The sequence below is a fragment of the Streptopelia decaocto genome (assembly GCF_964273445.1).
Source record: "Streptopelia decaocto genome assembly, chromosome: 6".
NCBI lineage: Eukaryota > Metazoa > Chordata > Aves > Columbiformes > Columbidae > Streptopelia > Streptopelia decaocto.
The window spans coordinates 22,121,592-22,142,430 of NC_138660.1; the positions used below are offsets into that span (position 1 = coordinate 22,121,592).

The following is a 20,839-nucleotide window of genomic DNA, read 5'->3' on the forward strand; positions in this document are numbered from 1 at the left end:
CACTGCTTCTGTCTAAATGACACATTCAAAGCTCTTTCCATCCTTCTCCCCCACTAACCCTTTAACCTCTGAGTCATTTGGTGGTGGTGGGTGGTGTCTGCTCTGACAGTGTGGTGAGTATATTGCTGACACAAACAGGCTACTTCAGGATTTTTTTAGCAAAAGGGAGCCTGCAGTCAATGACTAACTTTCAAACATGGGCCTAGAAAGACATAATTTTAGTTCATTGTAGTTATTATTTGCATAGTGCTATCTACTCCTGGGTGGTTTGGTTTTATACGCAACATATATCTCTAGGATTGTTTCCCGTTTAAGAAATTACGCATAAAGATGAAAAAAGCAGAGCTGGATGTGAAATGTTCGTCGTAAAGTCTAGCTTAGTCTGAATGGCTTTATGATTTTGTTGGTTATAAAATCAGTGGCTTGCTTTCTTTAGACTTTCTGCATTCTGCTGCTGGACAGCTGCTGATTTTTAGAAGGCTGAGAAAACATTTCTTTTTTTGGCCATTCAGTCTGCAGTTTTTTAATGTGTTTTCCTGTTGTAAGTGAGGAGAGGGGTTGTTTTTCTTACAGAATCGTTTAGACATTTGTACATGAAATTGGACAGTCACATTTTTGTAATGGCAAAGAAGCGAGTGGTTAAACGTGACTTTTCGAACCAGCAGAGTTTCGTTCACAAAGAGTTTGAGCTTGTCAGTATGGCTGGGAGATGTGTTGTGGGTTTAGCCCCTGTTGATCATAGTAGAATTATTCAGCCAGTATCAACAAAAATGATGAAAAACTGCACAGCAGATTTCAAAAAAATATTCATGGTTAAAAATAATTGCTTTGGTGATATGTAGCGTGTTGTTGTGTTTTTAAAAAGTGTGGTTAACAAAGGAGAACCATCTCAGCAAATAAGATGTGGGGAGGTGGGGAGAGAGTGGTGTGTAAACAGCACCCTGTTTCCTAGTTGGATTTATCCCTAATGCAGCTCCTGCAGGCGTTTGCCTGGAATTTCAAGTTATTTCTATTTTCTATGTTATTTTAAAAGTATTGAGCTATCTAAAAAGGCAGATTCATCTTTGAGGGAATCCTGCACCTTGATCCCTTTCCATGTGAGGAGTTAAAAAGAACACATTTTCAGAATAGTATCTGGCTTTATTTTAAAATAAGTGTTTAGATTCAAATATCTTCATTTATCTACATAGAAAATGAATGTGTGTGCCTTCAGTTGAAATGCAATCCCATGTATAAACATAATTTAACTTTTAACCTTTTTTTTTAAACTTGCGGTGAGCTGTGTTAACTAAGATCTAAAATAATCATTACTATTCTGAAATACTGTAAATCTGAGGTTAGAGGGGTTGTTTTTTATAATTTGTTTTTGCACGTTTGTTTATTTTTTTTTGTTTGGGACTTTTTTTAAAGTATCATAGCTTTGCCCATGCAGTCGGTGGAATAACATTGGCAGGAGGCTTGAGGTCTGGAGGAAAATTCTGTCTGTGTGTACTGTTCCAAGGTCTTCCATGTAGCAGTTACTTTCAGGAGTGTTCCAGTAACAATATTTTAATACAAGTGTCGTGGCCATTCCTGCTGACATTTCTGGGTTTAGTTCGAGTAAAGTTCCTAGAGCTGTAACCAGAGTTAACAGTTCTGTACTACAATATTTCAGTTAAATTGCAGGTTATTAAATAAAGCAAGCCAATTTCTGATTTTACTTAATGTACATTTCCAGTAATTCAGGATCTGATGTCAACAAAAAAAAATGTTTCAGATAGTGCAAAGAAGTGATCAGATTATCTTTCAGGAAATGTTTAGTGTTTATTTCAAGGTATTTTAGCATGATACAGAGCTAGTAGAAGAATTCATTGTTTACAGGGTAGTAGTTTCAGTCAGATGGACATGATATCTTTTTGTAGTACAGCCTCTGGTCCTTGGCTGGGGTGGATGGAAGGAATTTCTTCCTTCTCTGTGCAATTCTTCAGTTCTCTGCTCTGTCTCTTTCTCCTCATGGTGCAGCCCACCCTCTCTGAACTCACCTTTTTTTAGTTCGTCTGAGTCTTTCTAGTCTTGGGTTTGTTATAGAAGTGATCTCTCAGTAAGAACGCAGAATTTACAGGTTATCAGGAGGAAACCCAAGAGCTGGTTTTGTTGTACACTCCAAGTGGGTGTTTTGCCTCTCTTTACATCAGCTTTTTACACCACTCATTTAGCACATCACATGTCTTCCACCTCTGCCAAAGGACTGTAGTTGATTTTTGGGCATTGCCAGTAGTGCAGGTCACATTCCAGCCCATGGCTGGGTCAGCTCTTGTGTGCTGGTGCCCCGCATTAGCAGTGAGATGTAGTTCTTAGTGCTCCACTGGAGCTGTGCCCCACCAAGGTGGTGAGGAAATGTGCAGGATTTGCACGACTCGTGCACGCTATCCCTGGCATCTGAAATTTAGGTTATCTGCATTATCAATCTAATTCCAAGCAATCTGGGCAACAGAAGTATCTGTGCATAATTTATGTGTATCTCTTAAGGAAACAGTCTTTAAAGCTCTAATGTGGATAGGACTTGAAGGATATGAGTGTCCCCTTTGTGTTAGTGGACTGTGAACTCACACCAAATGGTCCGATTTTCTTGATGACGATATATGTGAAAGTGGGGATGTATTTAGCAACAGAAATATGTATGAGTTGACCAAGACTGACTTTCCACATTTTGGGTCCCTTTGAGGACTCTGGCATTAATGCTGCTGATGTCCCTGAATTGGTCATGTTTATGCAAACTCCATGCAGTGCTGTAGGCCTGTAATACCACTTAGAAGCATTAATAGAGGCTTGTGATTCACAGGGGAAAAAAAACCAATATCATTTGCCAAAAAAAACCCACAACCTCACCAAGCCAAAGAGGAAGCAACTTTGCATTCTTTATCCTGAATTATACCCTGGTTCCCTGAAAATAAGACAGAGTCTTATATTAATTTTTGCTCCAAAAGATGCTTGCTTTTTTACACATATAGCTGCCTGGGCAGTATTTAAATTGACTTTTTTAATGAACTGTAACTAGAGCTTATTTTTGGAGTACAGCTTATATTTCAAGCATCTTCAAAAGTCCTGAAAAATCATTATATGTCCGATCAAAGTGAAAAATGTAGGTGGATGTTTCTCTTGATGTCTCAGTCCAGAGAAGTCCATCCGGTGACTACCCAAGTCTATAAGGGTGTCAAAACGGCATCTTGAGATCCCCCCAGGCATGTGTGTGGCTTTCAGAGAGTGTAGTTTGGAACGGTCTCTTGTTGAGTTCCTAAATGGTCATCTAAATATCCATGATTCAGTTCGTGAAAATTAAGTGCTGAACTAAGGAGAGCAGCTACATAGAAGCCTCAAAAGTGCCACTCACCAAAAAAAAAAAAAAAAAAAAAAAAAAAAAAAAAAAAGAAATATTGCTCCGTATCTCTCTGGGATTTGCAGTGGATTGCAGGTGGGTTGAACTTAAATGATGCATGAAGAGATCAATTCTGGGTCCAATATGCAGTAGTTCAAATGCTTCCAGGAGGCACTGGATATATATGCACAGCATGTATGTGCTGATGGCTTCACCTCCTCAACTGTGGTAAAGACGAGTTCAGAAGTAGAGACCAAATCTGCACAATCTTGCAATTCTCCCATTAGGATACATGGATGGAGTCCCAAACCAATTTGGTTTTGGTAGTACCCTGTGCTGTATTCCAGAAAAGACTGGCAGAAACCGTTCAGTCAACAGTTAGTGAGAGAATCATAGGATAGTTTGGGTTGGAAGGGACCTTCAAAGGTCATCTAGTCCAACCCCTCCATCCGAAGGCTGCTGATAACAGAACAGCTGCTATCCCTCAAACAAGGCAGAACTTGGTTGGAGAGAATTCCTGCACATGGACCCTGGCTGGCGAGTTGCTACTGCGGATGTGGTGTGGTGTGAGGAGCCCTGGCAGAACAGCAGGTGCTGCTTCACGGTGTCTCTAGATAGCTTGGTTATAAGCTGCTAGTCTAGCCAGAGAAGTCCAATCTTACACTTGTGTTAAAAATATTTTTTAAATTAGACTACTTTTTCATTGGATTTTACTTCAATCTCAGTATTTAGTTTCTGTCTTAAATTCTATGGGTTTCTGTAATCATGAAAGAGTGGGTTTTTTGAAAGCTATCAGCTTTGCTGCATTGAAGAACCTGAGCGTGCTACTTATAAAGGTTAAAATATTAAAATATGAATGAAAGGAACCTCTGTGGTTTATGAAATTGTTGTCAGTTCATGACATGGAATAGTTTGAAGTGATGAATGGTACTGCAAGAATCTGTGATTTTATTCTGGTTGAGTGTATTTAAAAACATAAATATTTATCACAAATTTCTATTCCCATTTGCAAAATATTTGCTTTTTTTAAGTCCCCTTTAATATGATTTTTGATTCTGATGGATATGGTGTCAATCTTCTCCTTTTTTTTTTTTTTTCTTTTCCTGTTTCAGTTACACCAGCAGAGTTGTTTCCAATGGACTGAAGGCACAGATTAATAATCCGGAGCTGAAAGTCAGAGGATTGGACCCACTCATCAGCAATTTAATTGATAAACTTCAGCACTTTAATAAAGTAAGCAACTTTTAGAGATATTAGCATTTTATCACTGGGTTTGATAGCAGAGCTGAAGCTGAAATTACTGGGTAGTACTGCTCCTCATGTTACATTTCCCAGGAGAATAGGCCTGAAATAGCCATGTAGTGGGTCTAGTACTAAAGGCAACTGAAGATACTGTTGTGCCAGCCAGTTTAAGAACTCTAATGAGGCAAAATTATTTCCCTGGAAGTTGCTCTAATTCCTGGCTGGTTTTCAGTGGTGTAGACATAAACAGATCAAAAACCAAAACGAGTCTATAAGGGCATAAGGAATGCTGAAGTCAGGACAGGATGTTCTCCAGGATGAATTAACTGTTCACCTTTGAGAACATTGCCTTGACAGGCCTTGTTCTCCAGCCCCTCAGCCCAAAAGGGAAAAAAACCTCCCAGTGAGTTTGTCAGAGACATGATTAACCTGTGTCTGCCTCTGTCATCTCTTTGGGTTCCCTTCAGATGTACTTGCAGGCCTGGTGCATCTGCCACCTTTCAAAGCTGAATGTACGATTCTCTGGTATTATGATTATTATTACTGCTCCAGCACCCCTCTTTGTGAGCTCTCCAAGTCGTGCCGGTCCAAACGAGCTGGAGCTAACAGATTTAACAGAGATTGATTCTCATTTAAAGTAGGCACGTTTTCTTGTCAGCTTGCAAGAATGCTTACAACAGTGTGTTTGGAGTCAGGTGTGTTTGCACATCAGTCTGCTCGTAATTTTTTCACCACTGAAGAGTGGTGGAGCGCAAGGATATAGATAGTAGAAAACCTCTGTAAGATTAAACTCCACCTTTGCGCGTGGGGTGTGCAGGAAGAAAAATAACCTGCACAGGTAAAACGGGAGGAGGAATTGCTTAGTCAGAATGTGGGAGGTTATTGGGACTGTGGCTGTGACTAGGAGTCATGGTTTGGTCTCTCATTTGCTCCTGCAAAAGTACAACCCTCCTTTACCTCTCATCAACCACTGGTGGTAAATCTGTAATCTAACCAGTAATTAGTGTTTTTGTTAAATCTTGCTTGTCTCTAATGTTCTTCTACTGTTCTGTAGACTGTAGTTTAGGGATTCTTTATATCACAGTGTTTGATTTAACTTGCCATGGGGGATTACAACAAACAGTCTGATGCAGTGCTTAATATTACAGTGAAATAGACGTTATGTGGTCAGATTGATGAAAAGGATAATTCATTATTTATCTGCCTTTGCATGTTATAAAGTACAGTGTTAATTTACTTTATAAATATTAGATATACTCATCTGTGTAATAGGCTTCTATAAACACTGACAATAGGAAATAGTTAGAAAAAGATTAAATTAAAAGTAGCTGTGTATTGGAAATTCTATTTCTTTGTCTGCTCTAGAAAAATAAAAATCTGAACAGACTCATAATGAGCTGCATACCAATTTACTTAACTTATGTATGTTTAAAAAACAGCTTCAGTGGACTGTTTTTAACCACAAGAATAAAACCCAATTCCTAGCTCTTTCTCTAAGTTGGAAGTGCTGCTTTCTGTTACTTATACTTCTGTTTTAGGAGAATATCATCCTTAAGGAAATGTAACTCCCATCAGTTTGAGGTGCTTAGCAATAAGGGATTCCAAGGACGAAGGATTAAACAGAATACTGATTATTGCCCTAAGATGGTTTGCTCTTAAGTACTTGGTATAATATAAATTCCTTTGATTGTAATTTTAGTAAGATTTCTTCAGAGATCAAAGCATCAAAGACGTTGCTAAATTTCTAAGGCTTTTACATACATCATCAAATACATGTAGCTGTTTTCTTGCTGCTTGAATTTTCATTTTGGTTGTGATAGTAATATACAAATAAGACCTGACACTGAAAAGCCAATTAAATCAGGAGTTAGTTTTGTCAGTTGTGTGTAGACTGTATAGAGTTAAAAGTTATACAGAATTCCATTACTCATTTTATAGGCAAATTGATTTTTTTCTTTCTTTTTTTTTTTTTTTTTTTTTTTTTAATATGTAAGGTGGAGTTTAAACAGTCATAAGGTGATATCTTTGTATCTTCTTAAGTGTTTTTCAATACCATTTTAAGCAATAGTTGTAGAAGCAATCCTACAGAGGCAGGAAGCCTGGAGAGCGGAGAACAAATGCACAGAATGTGCATCATACGTGATGTGATGTGTCTAGGCCCAAATAATCTTCTGCCGCTGAAGTAATATTACTAAAAATACCCAGAAGAAAGCATGTTCTTGGGTAAGAGAAAGATGCACTGAGATTTTTTAAAAGAATTAACCTTTCTGTCTCAACAAAAGTTCCATCCATGCTACATCTATCCCTCAGAGAGCCTGGACCTGTTGGCTTTGTGTCTTTCTCTCATTCTGTTTTGCAAAGGTGTGTATTTTTGAAAATCAGGATAATCCGCTGCTAGATAAATTTGCTGAGGTTGTGCAGTACTGTGAAATACAGCTACGTTCAAATCAACAGGATCCATTTTTCTAAAAGATGTACCTTAGTTCAGCAATTCTTCACCACTTCTGGAGCAAATGTAATCTCTGCTGCCTTCGATGGCTCCTTTCTACCTCCTATTGTCTACTGCTGGACCCCAGCTCTCCCTCATCACTCCTCCTTCCCCTGGGTTGGCAGTCTCGGGCATTCATTTAAATCCAAACCTGACAGTCTTTGCTGTACATCCGCCATTTCTGTGTTAGGTCCTTATTTTGACTTTTCCACAAATGCAAGAGATTCATAACTTCATTGATCTCAAATTCCATGGACTCTTGTCAATGTATTATTCTTCTAGTTTGTGCATCCCAATTCCAGCATGTTACAAATAATCTGTATGCAAGGTGTCTTCCCTTTCTGCCTGTCATTTAGGCTGAAATGCCAGTTCATCGGATACTATTAGCGGTTCCTCATTGTTTTCATCTAGGACTTAAATCCTCACCACATAGTTGTTGTTCTTTTAAAAAATGATTATGCAAATAGCAGGCCATTTCATAACCACTTTGCAATGCCAAAGTGAAGTGAAATTTGGAGAATATTATTCAACAATTACTGCGATTTGCATCCTTGGCAGATAAGGCATTTGAAGGGTTTATTGTAGCTGCTGATTCACACAGCAGTAGAATTACCGAGTTACAATTTACGGTAACTTTTAGTAATGCAAGAACAGATCAAGTGAAGTCCCAGGTTGATTTTGAAGAACTAGCAGTTAGAAATAACATCTTTTCCTCCCCCTTTTTTGTGAATAGAGCAGATGTGAACTGCAACTGATAATAAACATAAAATCCCCCATTGCGCCTTTTTTTAAGTACTACTTCTTTTAAGTACTACATAATTGCACTTAAATATGTTTTCATGTTTTTCTTTAGCAGAATGCTTTTTACAGTTCAAACAGAAATGTTTCTGAGGCTAAGGTTAAAAATCCTGAAGGATCAATTGCATTGAAAAGCAATGAAAATGTTAGGGAAAAGTAAAAAAGCTTTGACTATAACTTTGCTAGTACGGCTGCATGGGCGTTCTCAAAGATTATAATAAGTATTATACAAGCTTAACTTATTTGTCTTAGCCTATATCTAATCTTGACAGATTTTGAGAATCAGTGTGTTTTGCTGTTGTCAGTCAGAGATGAATGCTTATGGCATGGCTGTAATTCAAGATGGCAATGCAATATCCTAGCACTTAAAATGAGAGTAATGCCAAAGCAAATCTTGCTGAATCTGGACCCACATAATAGATTTTTCTCCTCCACCAAAGTCTCATGGATCTGCCAGCTGAATAAAGAAATTCATGTAACTTGAATTCCTCTTAGATTTGTGTACAAAAGATGCCATCATAGCAAAGTTTGAAGCTAGCCATAATTCAATCTCAAATGTTAATTTAATTGGGTTAGACAATAGAGAATAATAAAATAAATCATTTAACTACTACTTACTTTAAAAGTGTATATATTTTTTAGACATCTATGAAATTTATTGCATTGTAGACTTTATATGAGACTTAAGTGGAGACGAGTTGGTTTGATTTTCATCCAAAGTTGTAGCTGACTTGGACTAAGACTCAAAATATTCTGTTATTCTTTTCGTCCAACAGAAAGAAAGGTAATCATCTTAGAAAAACTGTTGCTATATTACTTCTGGTACTTCAGATTTAAACAGCCCCAACAGGCTTAGAAGTATTCTCGCTTGCCCCATACATACCTCCCAAAACCTACAGAGACTTGTGTCTCTTACAAATCAGAGCACCTTTCCCAGAACTGCCACATGTCTGGATTCCCAAAACAAGTGCTCTTTTTTTCTGTCTAAGGCATGTGGAGACTTTGGACATCTCTTCAGGATTTCAGGTGCTCTGTATCACTTTTGGAAGTGTGAAGCAAGACATCTGGAAATCCCAGAGATATTAATTCTCTGTTTGGTGGCTAACCAAGCAGACTATCTGTAATTCGAGGTATTGAATTTAATGCAGATGCACAGATTAATAGGAAAAAAACCACGCTGGAGGGGCTGGGCCCTAGTCCTACCTGTGTAGTGTGTACAGTGCACTGACAGTCTGTGCACATGTAGCACTTCCAGGGTTTTCAGGATTAATTACATGCAGGCTCTGTCACGGAGGTACTTCTGTGATGGTGGTCCTGTACAGCCATACGGGAGGTGAGCAGCGTTCTCTACACCGTGCCAAGGATGCACCATCAGAGCCTGTGGAAGATGCTGCCCAACTGACCTCGGGGCCAGTTTTATCTTTTGCAAGTACCATAGGATCCACATCCCTACTCAGCTGGAGAAAGCATTCCTTAGCACAGTAGAGACTGCTGATTATTCAGGGTAGGTTTTGAATGGTCCGGGTCAAAGAAGATTAGCTGAGCCTCAGCTTGTCTGCAGTTCAGGTACAAGAGAGATTTTCATTGAAGCAAACACTTCTGTGGCTGTGTTGGTCCTTTCTGCATTCACATTGCTACAACAGCCCTTGCCACCTTAATTTCCTACTGTAAACAGCAGTGATAATTGAATTAATACAGAAGTTATTGGCTGATTAATAAATAGTAGCAAGAAATGCATATAGTTAAGGAAAATAAAGTTAGAATTAATGAAACCTGAAACAATGATGTTTAAAGTCTTACAATGCCAGGAAAGAGCAAATGGACTGGGTTTTTTTGTTGTTGGTTTCGTTTGATTTCCTGCTCTGCTGTGTAAAAATTGTTCACCCTGATCTTGAAATAAGCTATAATCTCAGATTACTTCATCATTTATATAGTTTGTTTAGCATCCTATTTTTTTTCCAAATGTTTGATCTTATTAGATTCATGGGCTGTTTTTCTTCTCGCTGCTAAGAATCAGACATCTCTTTGCTTCCAGATATAAATGCTGAATGCTCAACTCTGAGATAAGTTATGATCTTTTTCATAATCTATATGCAATGAAACAACTCATCCCAATGCTTGAAACAATCCACTTTGCTCAAAGAGTGAGCGTAATCTTTCTCTGTGTGGTCTTCTGTATGGTTTCTGTTTCTTAGAAAATATATTTATAAATATATGTAATGTATGCTGTATCAAAATTCTGGAGACATAAGATTTCATCATATGTGTAATTAAAGTAAGAAAAGATACATGAATGCTGCCAGTCTGGGGAAAATAAACAAAGATTTAGTAGCAATTTAGCTCTCTAGTTTCTTTAAAGAACCTGGCAGATTTGTCATGTATAGTTCTTAGCAAGCCATCTTTGGGTCTGTAGCTTTTTGCTTTTGTAACATTTTTTCACATTGACTTGTTAATCAAAGCTGAGAAAATGCATCTGCTGTCTATTGGGGGGCTCTTTTGTTACGAAGAAAAATAAAAATCAGCAAAGAGCCCTCTTTGCAAAGGAGTGTATCACACAGTTGTGCATCGGGTTATGGTAACATATAGCAGACTATGTAGTAATGGGGATGCTTCACTGGGAAATGTTTCTCATGATAAAGGCTATAGTTCTCGGTCAATTAAACAGGGGGTGGTTGGTGATTGCTTAGGAGCATTTCTCTGTCCAGGCTTCCATTAGGAGGAGTAAAATTCACGAGAAATATATTCAAATAGCAGGCTGAGGCATCTGAAATCTGTCAAAATCCTATTCTGGTATTAGGTTTTTGCAAACTGCTGTTGCTTTGAGACGAATAATTTGTGCCCCTTCCTCATTTCTGACCTGCACATCCTGGGTGACGCTGCTGGGGGATGTGCAGGGGAAGGGACAGGGGTGGGCTCCTACTGGAAAATACAGACATATGGCCATGAAGGAAGAACAACACAGATTCCCTTTGTCTGCGTACCTTCAGGGGTAGATAGAAAAGCAGACTGGTTAATACCCGAGTTGTTAGGCTGTTCACCTGGAGATGTGGGACCTCCCTGTGCAAGGCCTGGCATTTCGGGTCACTGGGCTGTGTGCAGTGGTTTTCTTCTCTCACACTCCCTTATGTTTTAAAAAGAAAAGGACTTTGGAAGCTCTAACCTTATTTCTGCCGTGGCATTAAGACTCCTCTCAAAATGAGAAGTTTGGTCATGAATCAGAACAGGAGAGCTCATTCTCGTCCAGTCCCACTGAAAAAAACATCACTGCAGCATTGTTTTATGGAAAGCATATATTAATGTTGTAATTTATTGCTAATTGAGGTATATATCATCTCTGCCTGAAATCAGTGTACTTTTGCTGGCCTGAGGGCTGCAGGTTGCTTGTTTGGTTTTGTTAGATATAGTGACTTGAGATATAATTAAATTATTTTAATTAGAATTGATAAATGACTTTTTAGTATTAAAAACAACATCAAGTTTTCAATAGAAACAGAAATGATGTGAAATACCGGCTCAACTAAACCAAAATGTAGCATTTTAAAATAAGACAAATCTGAATCTCAATGTAAATCCAGCATATATTATTATATGCTAGTGAATATATAATGCTAAAGTGCCTGTTTATTATTCATGTGTTGTGTCTTAGAGTATGCTGTGCTATTTGTCTTGCAAGCATTTTCAGAAATTATTTGCCCAGATGGGCCATTGTATGTGTTTTGTTTTGCTCATTGTGGGAAATTAGTCTTAATAAATCAAAATCACATATTGAGTCACAGTAGTGACTTGAGCCAAGTGGGGGAGAGGGAGGGGAAGAGCTACTGTTTCAATCTATAACTGAGCCAAAACATTTCACATATGGAAAAGCAGAGTTTGAAAAGAAGAGTCTTATTTAAAAAACAAAACAAAAAAAAAAAACAAACTAAAAAAAACAAAAAACAAAACAAAACAGAGTTTATCCTTAGGCTTGAGTGCCCAGTTCTAGTTGAAGTTGATTAGCAAAAGCCAAGCTGATACTTGTTTTCGTAGATGAGCCAAGAAGTGTTTTGGGCAGCAAGCGGGGAACTTTTCCACCATTAATGGCAATACTGGGGTTTCTTGGCCCCCCCAAGAGAAATGCATCACTAATAACTGTGACCTTTGTGGTATAAGGTGTTAACCTAGAGGCATACTGTTGTTAGTGTTTAACACTTCCTGAGGTAGGATAATGTGCTTATTTCTGGAGGTGGTAAGCTTGATATAATAGGAAAGAAAAGCAGAGATTTATGGGCTGATCATTGTTTTCTTTAGGGTAGAGGAAAGGTCTTCAAACAATTGTTTGATCAGTGACCAAAAGGAAGAACAAGGTCATTTTCCTCTCTTTCTGTTCCACTACAGAACGGAGGAGGCAGGCAGAAAAAGCAGTGTAAGAGAATAAAACTAAAGACTACCTAAAGCCCAAACTTAGTTTGTAAAGCTCAAGTGGGTCTGTACTGTTGGTGGCAAGAAATGGATTAGTACTACTGAAACATACTGCCACTCTAGTTAAAGCAAACAGCTTGTTTCCAGTGATAATTTGGGTTGCACTGTAGCACAAGTTGAATCAGACTTGGACCATGGAATGCCCAGATCAGGCGTCCCTCTGAGAGGTTTCTCTTAGTACATGCCTGATGTGGTTGCCCACCATGGTTGCCTGGTGGCACCGTCAGGTGCTTCCCGCACAACCCAGAACCATGGGACCCAAGTCATCAGTAGCATGTGCACCCACCAGTTGTGCTGCTGAACTGGTTGCTCTGGGGCAGCTTAATGTGAGGTGGTTCATACTTGTCTGCCCAGGCAAGAAGTTTTTTTATTTTAATTTAATTTATTTTAATATGTCTCCTCACTGTATCTACAATGTGTAGAAAGGCTAACATTTCTGAACCAGTTTGGTGCTGTTTGCATTCATGTGATCAGTCATGTACTTTTTGGAGGACCAAAAAGAGCTGATGATCAGTGTGAGGAGGTTAGGCAGACTTCCTAGTGTCACTGTCCAGTCTCTAAAGGAGAAAACAGGGCCATAAGCAAGCATCAGAGGAGCTCTTGATCTGCATTCCTTTCAGCGTTCATTCCCCTATGCTTTGGAATTTAGAAAGCAAGCCTGAATATTGGAGAGAGGCTCTGTCAGGAATAGTCTTTCACTTCTCTTTAGGGAGACATTCACAAGTAATTTCTAAGGTAGGAAGGAGTAAAGGAAACAATCCTCTTGCTTGAGGCAGAACCACTACTATGAAATAGAATTATTTGTCAATTTAAAGAAACTCAGTCTTACAGTAGACCTGTTTTGCTTCTGACCCTGTCTTTTATTTCTTTGTACATAATAGTCGTTTGTCGAAAGCATGATGCACTTCTTGAATGGCCACAGATCTTGACCTTGCTGTCAGTGTGTTCCACAAAATATGGGACATCTCAGCATTCGGGGTGCTGAGCCTGGTGCTGGTGGAGGCTGCTTCCCCCCGACACTGAGAATCAGAGAATATCTCAAGTTGGAAGGGACCTGTAAGGAACATCTCTCCCTTCCTCCAGGTCTCAAGTATAGCTAATCCAGCTTCTCAAGGGAAACACTTCTCCATTAATTCTGTGTAGCTGACGTCCTGTTTTCTCCTTTACAAATGCTCGATCCTGTACACTCGTGTCTCATCAGAATTCCCACAATAAACTTTCCATCAGATACGGAAGGTTGAGTCTTACCTGCCTGATGGCTAACACTGACTGCAAGAGAACCCCCTGCTTTTGTTTTTAACTGTTGGTTTCTTAATTTTTATCTTCTTGCTTTTATGTCAAGACTTGGAGATCTGCAAAGAATGTAAGTTCAGCTAATACAGAAAAGTTTAGTGGGAATTTTACAAACCCTACTGCACTCTTAAGTTTCACCATCTGTTACTTTTATGCACATTGGCTAGTCTTTAACTTTCTTACTTTTTTAATGGCCTTTCTTACCCATGTTGAAATGTTTTGTTTCTGAAAATCAGCCTAGTTTAAGTCCATTTTAAAATAATTACGTTAGGTGTATTATTTAAAGGCACTGTGAAAACTCTTCTGCTGAGTATATCAGCTGATTTCATTGTACTCCAGACAGTCTGTGCAGTTTTCTCCTAACTCAATTCAGTCCTGTCCAGGTATGAGGCCAGCATGTAGGCTCAAGGGGAAAGCATAACAATGAATAGGAAGTAATTTCTTTGGTCATAGGAGACCAGGACATAGTCTATCATCAGCCTAGCACAGACCAAGACCCAAGGTTTTCTGGTAATACTCAGTCACTGTCTGGAGAGCTGGTGTATTTGTCTGATATACAGTATTAACCAGGCTCTCCCCACTGTGCCTTTCCAGGTTGATACCTTGAGTGGTGACATTTTATCACTGCTACACCCGATGGCATCCTTCATCCAGGAGATGAAACACTAGCAGAAATAATGATAGGGGAATACTGTGCATCTGTGTCTTAAATGCCAGTTTGGACACAGTTGAGTGACATTCCTCAGCCTTCTTTAAAAGTCTAGGTCCAAGCCAGCGTTGTAGGCACTGGCTTACATGGTGCTTAAACAACAAAATGCAGAGAACCCCACAGAGCACTTACGTTAGCGGCTGTCATAAATAATAGTTAATGGGAATTAAGGATTTTTCTCAAAAGAAGGCATGTATTTTAATTCTGATTCTTCTATCATCTTCTAGCAGCGTTTACCAGAGTATAAAAGTTACCAGAGAGTAAGAGATGGTTTGAGGCGGGAAGGGACAATATGGAGATAATATGGCTCAACCTTCTCTTAAAAGCAGGGCCTTAGATTAGGTTATCCAGGGCCTATAAAACCAAGTCTTGCATATTTTCAGCAAGGGAGATTCCATCTCTTCTCCAGTGCCGTTCAACTTTGTGCTTATTTGCTTGCTTGTATCTATGAAAATAAGCACACTAGTTTTAAATGTGTCACTTCTTCCTGTTTATAGTGTTCTAAAGGGCCTGCTTGAATTCATAGACAATAGTTCTTGGGCACAGAATAGGCGTTTTATACCTTTGTACAGTGAAATGTGTTCCAGTGTATAAAGCAAGAGCAGTTATATAACAGCTCGATAGGGAGATACCTTGGAGGTTCCCGCTTCCTATGGGAAAACATCCAAAGGAAATGACAACCCAAGTAAACAGCATGTCTCCATATTTTGCATGAAGCAGATTCATGTGCAAGTCCAGCGTGCCTGGTTTATTACCAGTGAGGCTGACATAAATGGAAGATGCTGGTTAAGAAGCAGCAGCCCACTCGTTTACAGAGCGCAGAATTTGCGTACACTTACTGGCTGGAAGAAAATGTACTGCTGTGCACGTGATGCTGAGAAAAGCCCCCGGTGTTATGGTTGGGAGCTGTTTGCTCGTTACTGTTCTTCTAAATTGCATTGAAGTGCGTGTAAGAGTCTGTATGCTGTGGCTTCTGTGCCTTTGCAAATGTAGACTGCTCCTGAGCATAGGTGGGACTTTTTCAACCTTTAACTGGTATTTCATGGCTGAAAATGCTACTTAGAGATCTGGGCTCTGTAGTCCTGAAAACATCCAGGCCATCAGTTTCTATAATCCTGAACACTTCAGGCTTTGGCTAGCTGATGTGTCTTGCATTGCAAATATGATATATTTACTATGCACTGTTTAGTGACACTTATAATCTATCCTGCTTCCTGGGACTGTATGCATTTTAAATGAGATAATACATTTATGTCAGTTGCCTTCTTCATGCATCTGAAATGAATCTGTGTCTCAGTTCAGTTACATGGGAGCGGATCTATTAGGGGCTGACTATTCCCAGTCCCTGATGTCGTAGATGAACTTGTCATTATGCAGAACAGTCACCCAGGACACCACCGATTCCTTTCAGAAGTGGGTAGCCTTGGTATTGCCTTAACACTGATAGCAAAGTGAAAAATGAGAGGCAGCAAATAAGACAGTGCCACTTCATGTATAGAAATTATATGCTTTTATCACTGTTTTCTCAAGCTCCCTTTTGAGCTATGTGAGAACCACAGTCTTTTACTCTGGAGGAAAATCATCCCATGGAGAGTCTATCATGACATAAGTCTCAGGCAAGTGCTTCCCCCACCCCAAAGATTTGAGAGCTGCCAATACTTAGCAAGTGTGAGCTGCTCACAGACAACTGCAGAAGGTACCTGCCCTGTTGCAAGGCAGAAAGTGGGTTATCTGCCTCTTACAGCAACACAGAGCTCACAAAATTTTTAATATAGAAACATTGGTGAGTATTCACAAAGGGTAATTTTGGCCTAGTAAAGCAAACAAGACCCAGCACGTATAACCATGCTTAAGCCTAGAATCAATATTTAGGTGTGTCCCTAACTTTAAAGACCTAAAAAATTCCACTGGCTATTCACACTGTGTATAATTATAATTATGTGCCTGCTTGAGTGAAGGCCATGCTCAAAAATAAGAGAGATGCAGAGCGTGATGTAAGCCTCCTGAGGTTAAAGCCTTTGCGTAATTGTTAGAGAATAAGATTCCGTCTTCGAGAGGGTAAATCAAAATCTCGACATCAAGGCTTTTAACTTCAGACCACCGTTCTGCATTGATAATAAACAGAATCTAGGGGGGGGTCTTCTGGTAAGGCTGGCATTAACCTTTGCCAGCTCACTATAATTTATCCCCCACTTTTCTCCTTACTAGAACCTTCATTCAGTGTGGCATTTAACCACAGAGGTCCCTCAGCCGTTAGGTGCATGTAGAGAGGTATGTGCTTTTTTGATGCTTTAGTGCTGAGTGCGCTCCTGTGCAGGTGTTTGCGTTCCAGGCTCATGGTAGCGTGCGCACCGCGTCACAGTCCCCAAAAGAGGTGGAGGTAACAGGACTGAATTTTTTTGAAGCAACCACAATGTGTCCTCAATCTTACACAGTTCAGTCCCATCTGACAATGGATTTATGTAGGTCTAGACATGCTTTTGATGTATGTAGCTGGAAAAGAAGAAACTGACGTACACATTCTATTGTTCCCAACATTTAGAAGAGAAGGTTTCTATCTCTAATTTATTAATAATTTTGATATGGAAGATACTTTTTCTATGTGATGAGGAGTTTTCCAGAGTTACAAAAGTGTGTCCAATAACAAATTTGAATGGATTCAAGTGATGGTCAAATTTGAACACAGCTTTTAATAGCCAGAAGCGAAGAACTAGAACATAGCCTACCAATATGAGGCATGTAGTGTTTTGAATGCTGCCATATGTCCCGATACATATCAGCCTTGCAAACAGAATCAAAAAGTGCTCGGTGCCATTTCAGAGCTCTGCGTCTTGTTTGCTCCTTTCAGTATCTGTAAGAGGAGTCTCTCACAGCAGAGTTTTTCAAAATGACATGTTCATGGGAGTGCACTGGCAGACAAACAATGTAATTATTGGATAACATAATGAAATATGACTTGTGCTTCACTGCAGTAAAATGACGCTGAACCATATTTGATGTGGCTTTTGAAATAAGAGAATCTAATAATATAAAATGGATTTCAGAAGGGTAAATGGAAAGCTTGAGATTTGTCTTTCTTAGGCATCTAATTGGGGCTGGATGAAGTCATAAAGAGAGGGAAGAGGGCCATGGGCCGCAGCGAGCTGCAGGCACTTTGAACCCCTTCATGAAGCTGACCGTTTATGTCACTCACTTGAATAAAAGTTTAATATTAAAGAGCTTTGTTGCATGAAGTTCTAGTCTTGAGGGTATTTCTGAGTCATGCAGAATGATAGCAAAGTTTTAACTGAGGTGTGTAAAATGAATCACTTAAGGTATTCAAGTTCAATTTTGGACTTAATTTAGAGTGTTTATGAACCATATGAAGCAATATTATACTTTCTTATTATAAAGATTATTTCAGTTATTGGTTAATATATTTTTTTAGATTTTTTTTTTCCATCTAGCTTTGCTAATCACTTCCAAGTACTCAGTAGACTAAAAATTGCACACCAGTTACAAGACACGTAAAATAACCTTTGAGTTGGTAATATGATATATTAGCTAATAATCCAAACAAAATATAATAAATTGCTAGTTAATTCTGAGACAGTTAAACAAAACTTAAATATATTGGATTTATTTTGAAAACTCAAATAATTACTTTCTGAAATAAGAAGTTTCTGTTTAGCTCCTAAGTGTAATGGTTGAAGCCAGGAAGTCATGAGTGCACGTTCAGGAAACGGGATTAGCTGGTAATAAACCATCTCAATTCAGTGTCAAACAAAAAATACTTTACAATTTCAGAAGTAACAAAAGAGGAATACTAAGCCGTACAAAGCAAAAATTATGACAAGTCAAGAAGAAAAGCTAAAGGTGTAATATAAAACCTGCGACTGGTAGGGCCAAGGACAGTAAGAAACTGTTTTATCTTGTATGCTAAGGTATACTATTAGATAGGAAATAATAACGAAGCAAAACTGTCCCTGTGCAACATATCAGTTCTAGTAAATGCTCTGGAAATTGTGGCTTTATTCTTTGAGGAAGCCGAAGCTGTCCTGCGTGTCCGTCTGTCAGACTGTTCTGCCAGCAACGCTTCAAGGTGATCAAGTCCAACCACGTTTCCGTAGCTGTTTCTGTCAGTGCAGGAAGTTTCTCTCCTTGCCGATTACTCCTGTTTCGGAAGTTTTTGGACTGCGCAGGCATGTTAGCACATATGGTAGTTTGATTCCTGAGAAAAGATTCTTGGAAGAAGTGCCAGAGAGGGACGCACCGAGCACGTAAACGGGGGCAAAGGATGCAGGGCATTGTGTTCTTAGTAAGTGCCTGTACGCAGAGTTTTAGCTGTAACTCTTGGTGTTGCACTGTTTCGATTAAGCCAGCACAGTTTTTTATGTGTGGATGCTTTTTTTTTAATCATTCAGGCAGGGGAAAACTTGCATGACTGTAATCTGGGTTTAGCTAAAATAATTCAATATGAACTGTCAAACTGGGATTAAACTAGTGAACAGGAGTTAAACTGTGTGCAGTTGCTGTGCAGCCTGCTGTTAGGCTTGTAGCAATTTCAGAGAGATCATATGATCAAAATGCATTAGTTCCTTGTGGCTGGTACACAGAGAGAAAAAGAACAAAATCATTTTACTGGAGCCTCAAACTCAAGAAAATTCTGGTCTGTGGAGAATACTTAAGGAGTTCGTTTGAATCCTAGAGAAGGTTTTAGCCACCTTTTTCTATGGGGAATTGGGAAGTGGTCTGAAAAGACTTTTTGCTTTTTAGCTCCCTCCTACTCTCATTTTTTTTTTCTCCTTTCCTTCCTTCTTCCCAATCCATGCTGTAAATGAAACATTTAATTCTGACAGTGGTAACTGGGTGACAGGAGAAGGATGGAGCACAAGCCCTGTGTGTGAAGCGGCCATATGCTCGTGTGGATGTGGGCGAGTGTGTGGACAGGTTTAAGTGGGATGAAAGTCCCATTTGTGGGGTTTGGGGCTGTGGTACTTCCCTGCAAGCCCCAGAATTCAGGTCAATCTCAGCGTCACCCCCAAAGATGTTTTTCAGCGTCCCTCTATTCCTGTTGTATCAGTCATTCACAGTGGTTGATAATGGAAGTTTAGGTGAGCTGAAACCTCAGGGTCTGTCAGAGGGAAGAGGAGCAAATGGGGGAGATTTAGCAAATTCACACTTAGTCCCTGGCCTTCTGCCTTGAATTTAGATTAAAGCCTCGAGAGTCACAGCCACTAGTACATGAGAGTTACGTTGCTGCAGTTAAATCAGTCAAATTTCCTCCACCATTTTGTAAGCCCTATGAGGGAAGTGGGAGAAGGCAGTGTTAGTCTGGCTTGTGAAGGGGAAGATGGCATCAATTTCTTAAAGAACACAAAATTCTGAGAATTCAAACATGCCATATTTTTGCTTTCCAGTCCAGGACTAAACAGAAAATAGCAACATCCGCCCCGGAGACATAATACTGAGGAACGGTTTCGTTTGTCTTGTTCCTTCTACTCCCTCCCTCACCCCAAAATATTCTTTAGCACTTGCAAGTCCACAGTGCTTGGTGGCAGCTCAGCTTTTCATTTTAGGATGCTGTTGCTTAGTATGGCTTTATACAAAGTTTTAGATGTGACAGAAATTAGATCAAATATCTACAACAGCTTGAACAGGCTTCTGTCTTGTCTGGACTTTGGTAGCTTTCAGAAAGCTGTCAGCTGTAATCTACTGGCATATATGTGTGTGTGTGTGTGTGTATACATTTGAGTATGCATATGATTTTGAGCATTGCAAGTTGAAGACAATCAAAAGCTTTGAGCTCACATGAAACTGACAACTTTTTCGGTAGATGCAGTTACCTGTGACTGTCATACTGATGTGATTTTTTTTCTTCCTCTGTCTCTAAAATAAGACAAGTTGATAGACATCCACAAAAATATCTGTTTCTGTCATCTACCGTGCTTAGTTCCACCCAGAAGGTTCACTGTGGACAGCGTCATGTCCGATCATGGATCCTCCAGGCCTGCTGCACGTCCGTGTTTGGTACATGATCCTTAGAAGGTATCATATCCCTTCCACCCCGCCCTGTGCTCATCTTCACACGTAATTTGTAATAACTTCTATTTCAAATTCTAGGCAGGACAACATTCTATCTTGAAGGGCTGGGGTTTGGTGGGGGCCGTATCTGCGTCCTGAGCTGGGAATGGGCTCCATCACCCTTTGGACTAAGTAGTTGTTTGCTTTCTTGGCCAGGAGTCTGTGGCAGCAGGCAGATATTAATGAAGTCAGTGAAGTAACTAACACAAGTGCACTCAGGGCTAAATTAGGAATAAGATCAGGGAATGAGAACAATTCTGGTTCCAGAAAACAGCTCAGAAAGTGCCTCTTCCCTAAATAACTGATGTGAGGTACCAAGATGTCCATTTGTAATCACAGTTTCACTGAGAGCTACATGTACGTGACATGTTGCTTTGTAATATGATATATTGAGAAGTTGAGAATCCACAAAAGTTCCACTGTGATTCTCTTG

General features: G+C 39.5%; 1 protein-coding gene across 2 annotated transcripts in view; it reads left to right on the forward strand.

Moving 5' to 3' along the window:
• The window catches only part of LOC309441874 (glypican-5-like), a 348,781-nt gene that overhangs the window by 201,220 nt on the left and 126,722 nt on the right, over positions 1-20,839 (forward strand). For both annotated transcript variants that reach the window (XM_082057076.1, XM_082057077.1), the window contains one exon: positions 4,468-4,588. In XM_082057076.1, the coding sequence (XP_081913202.1) occupies positions 4,468-4,588 (121 nt within the window). The remainder of the gene's footprint in view (positions 1-4,467; positions 4,589-20,839) is intronic.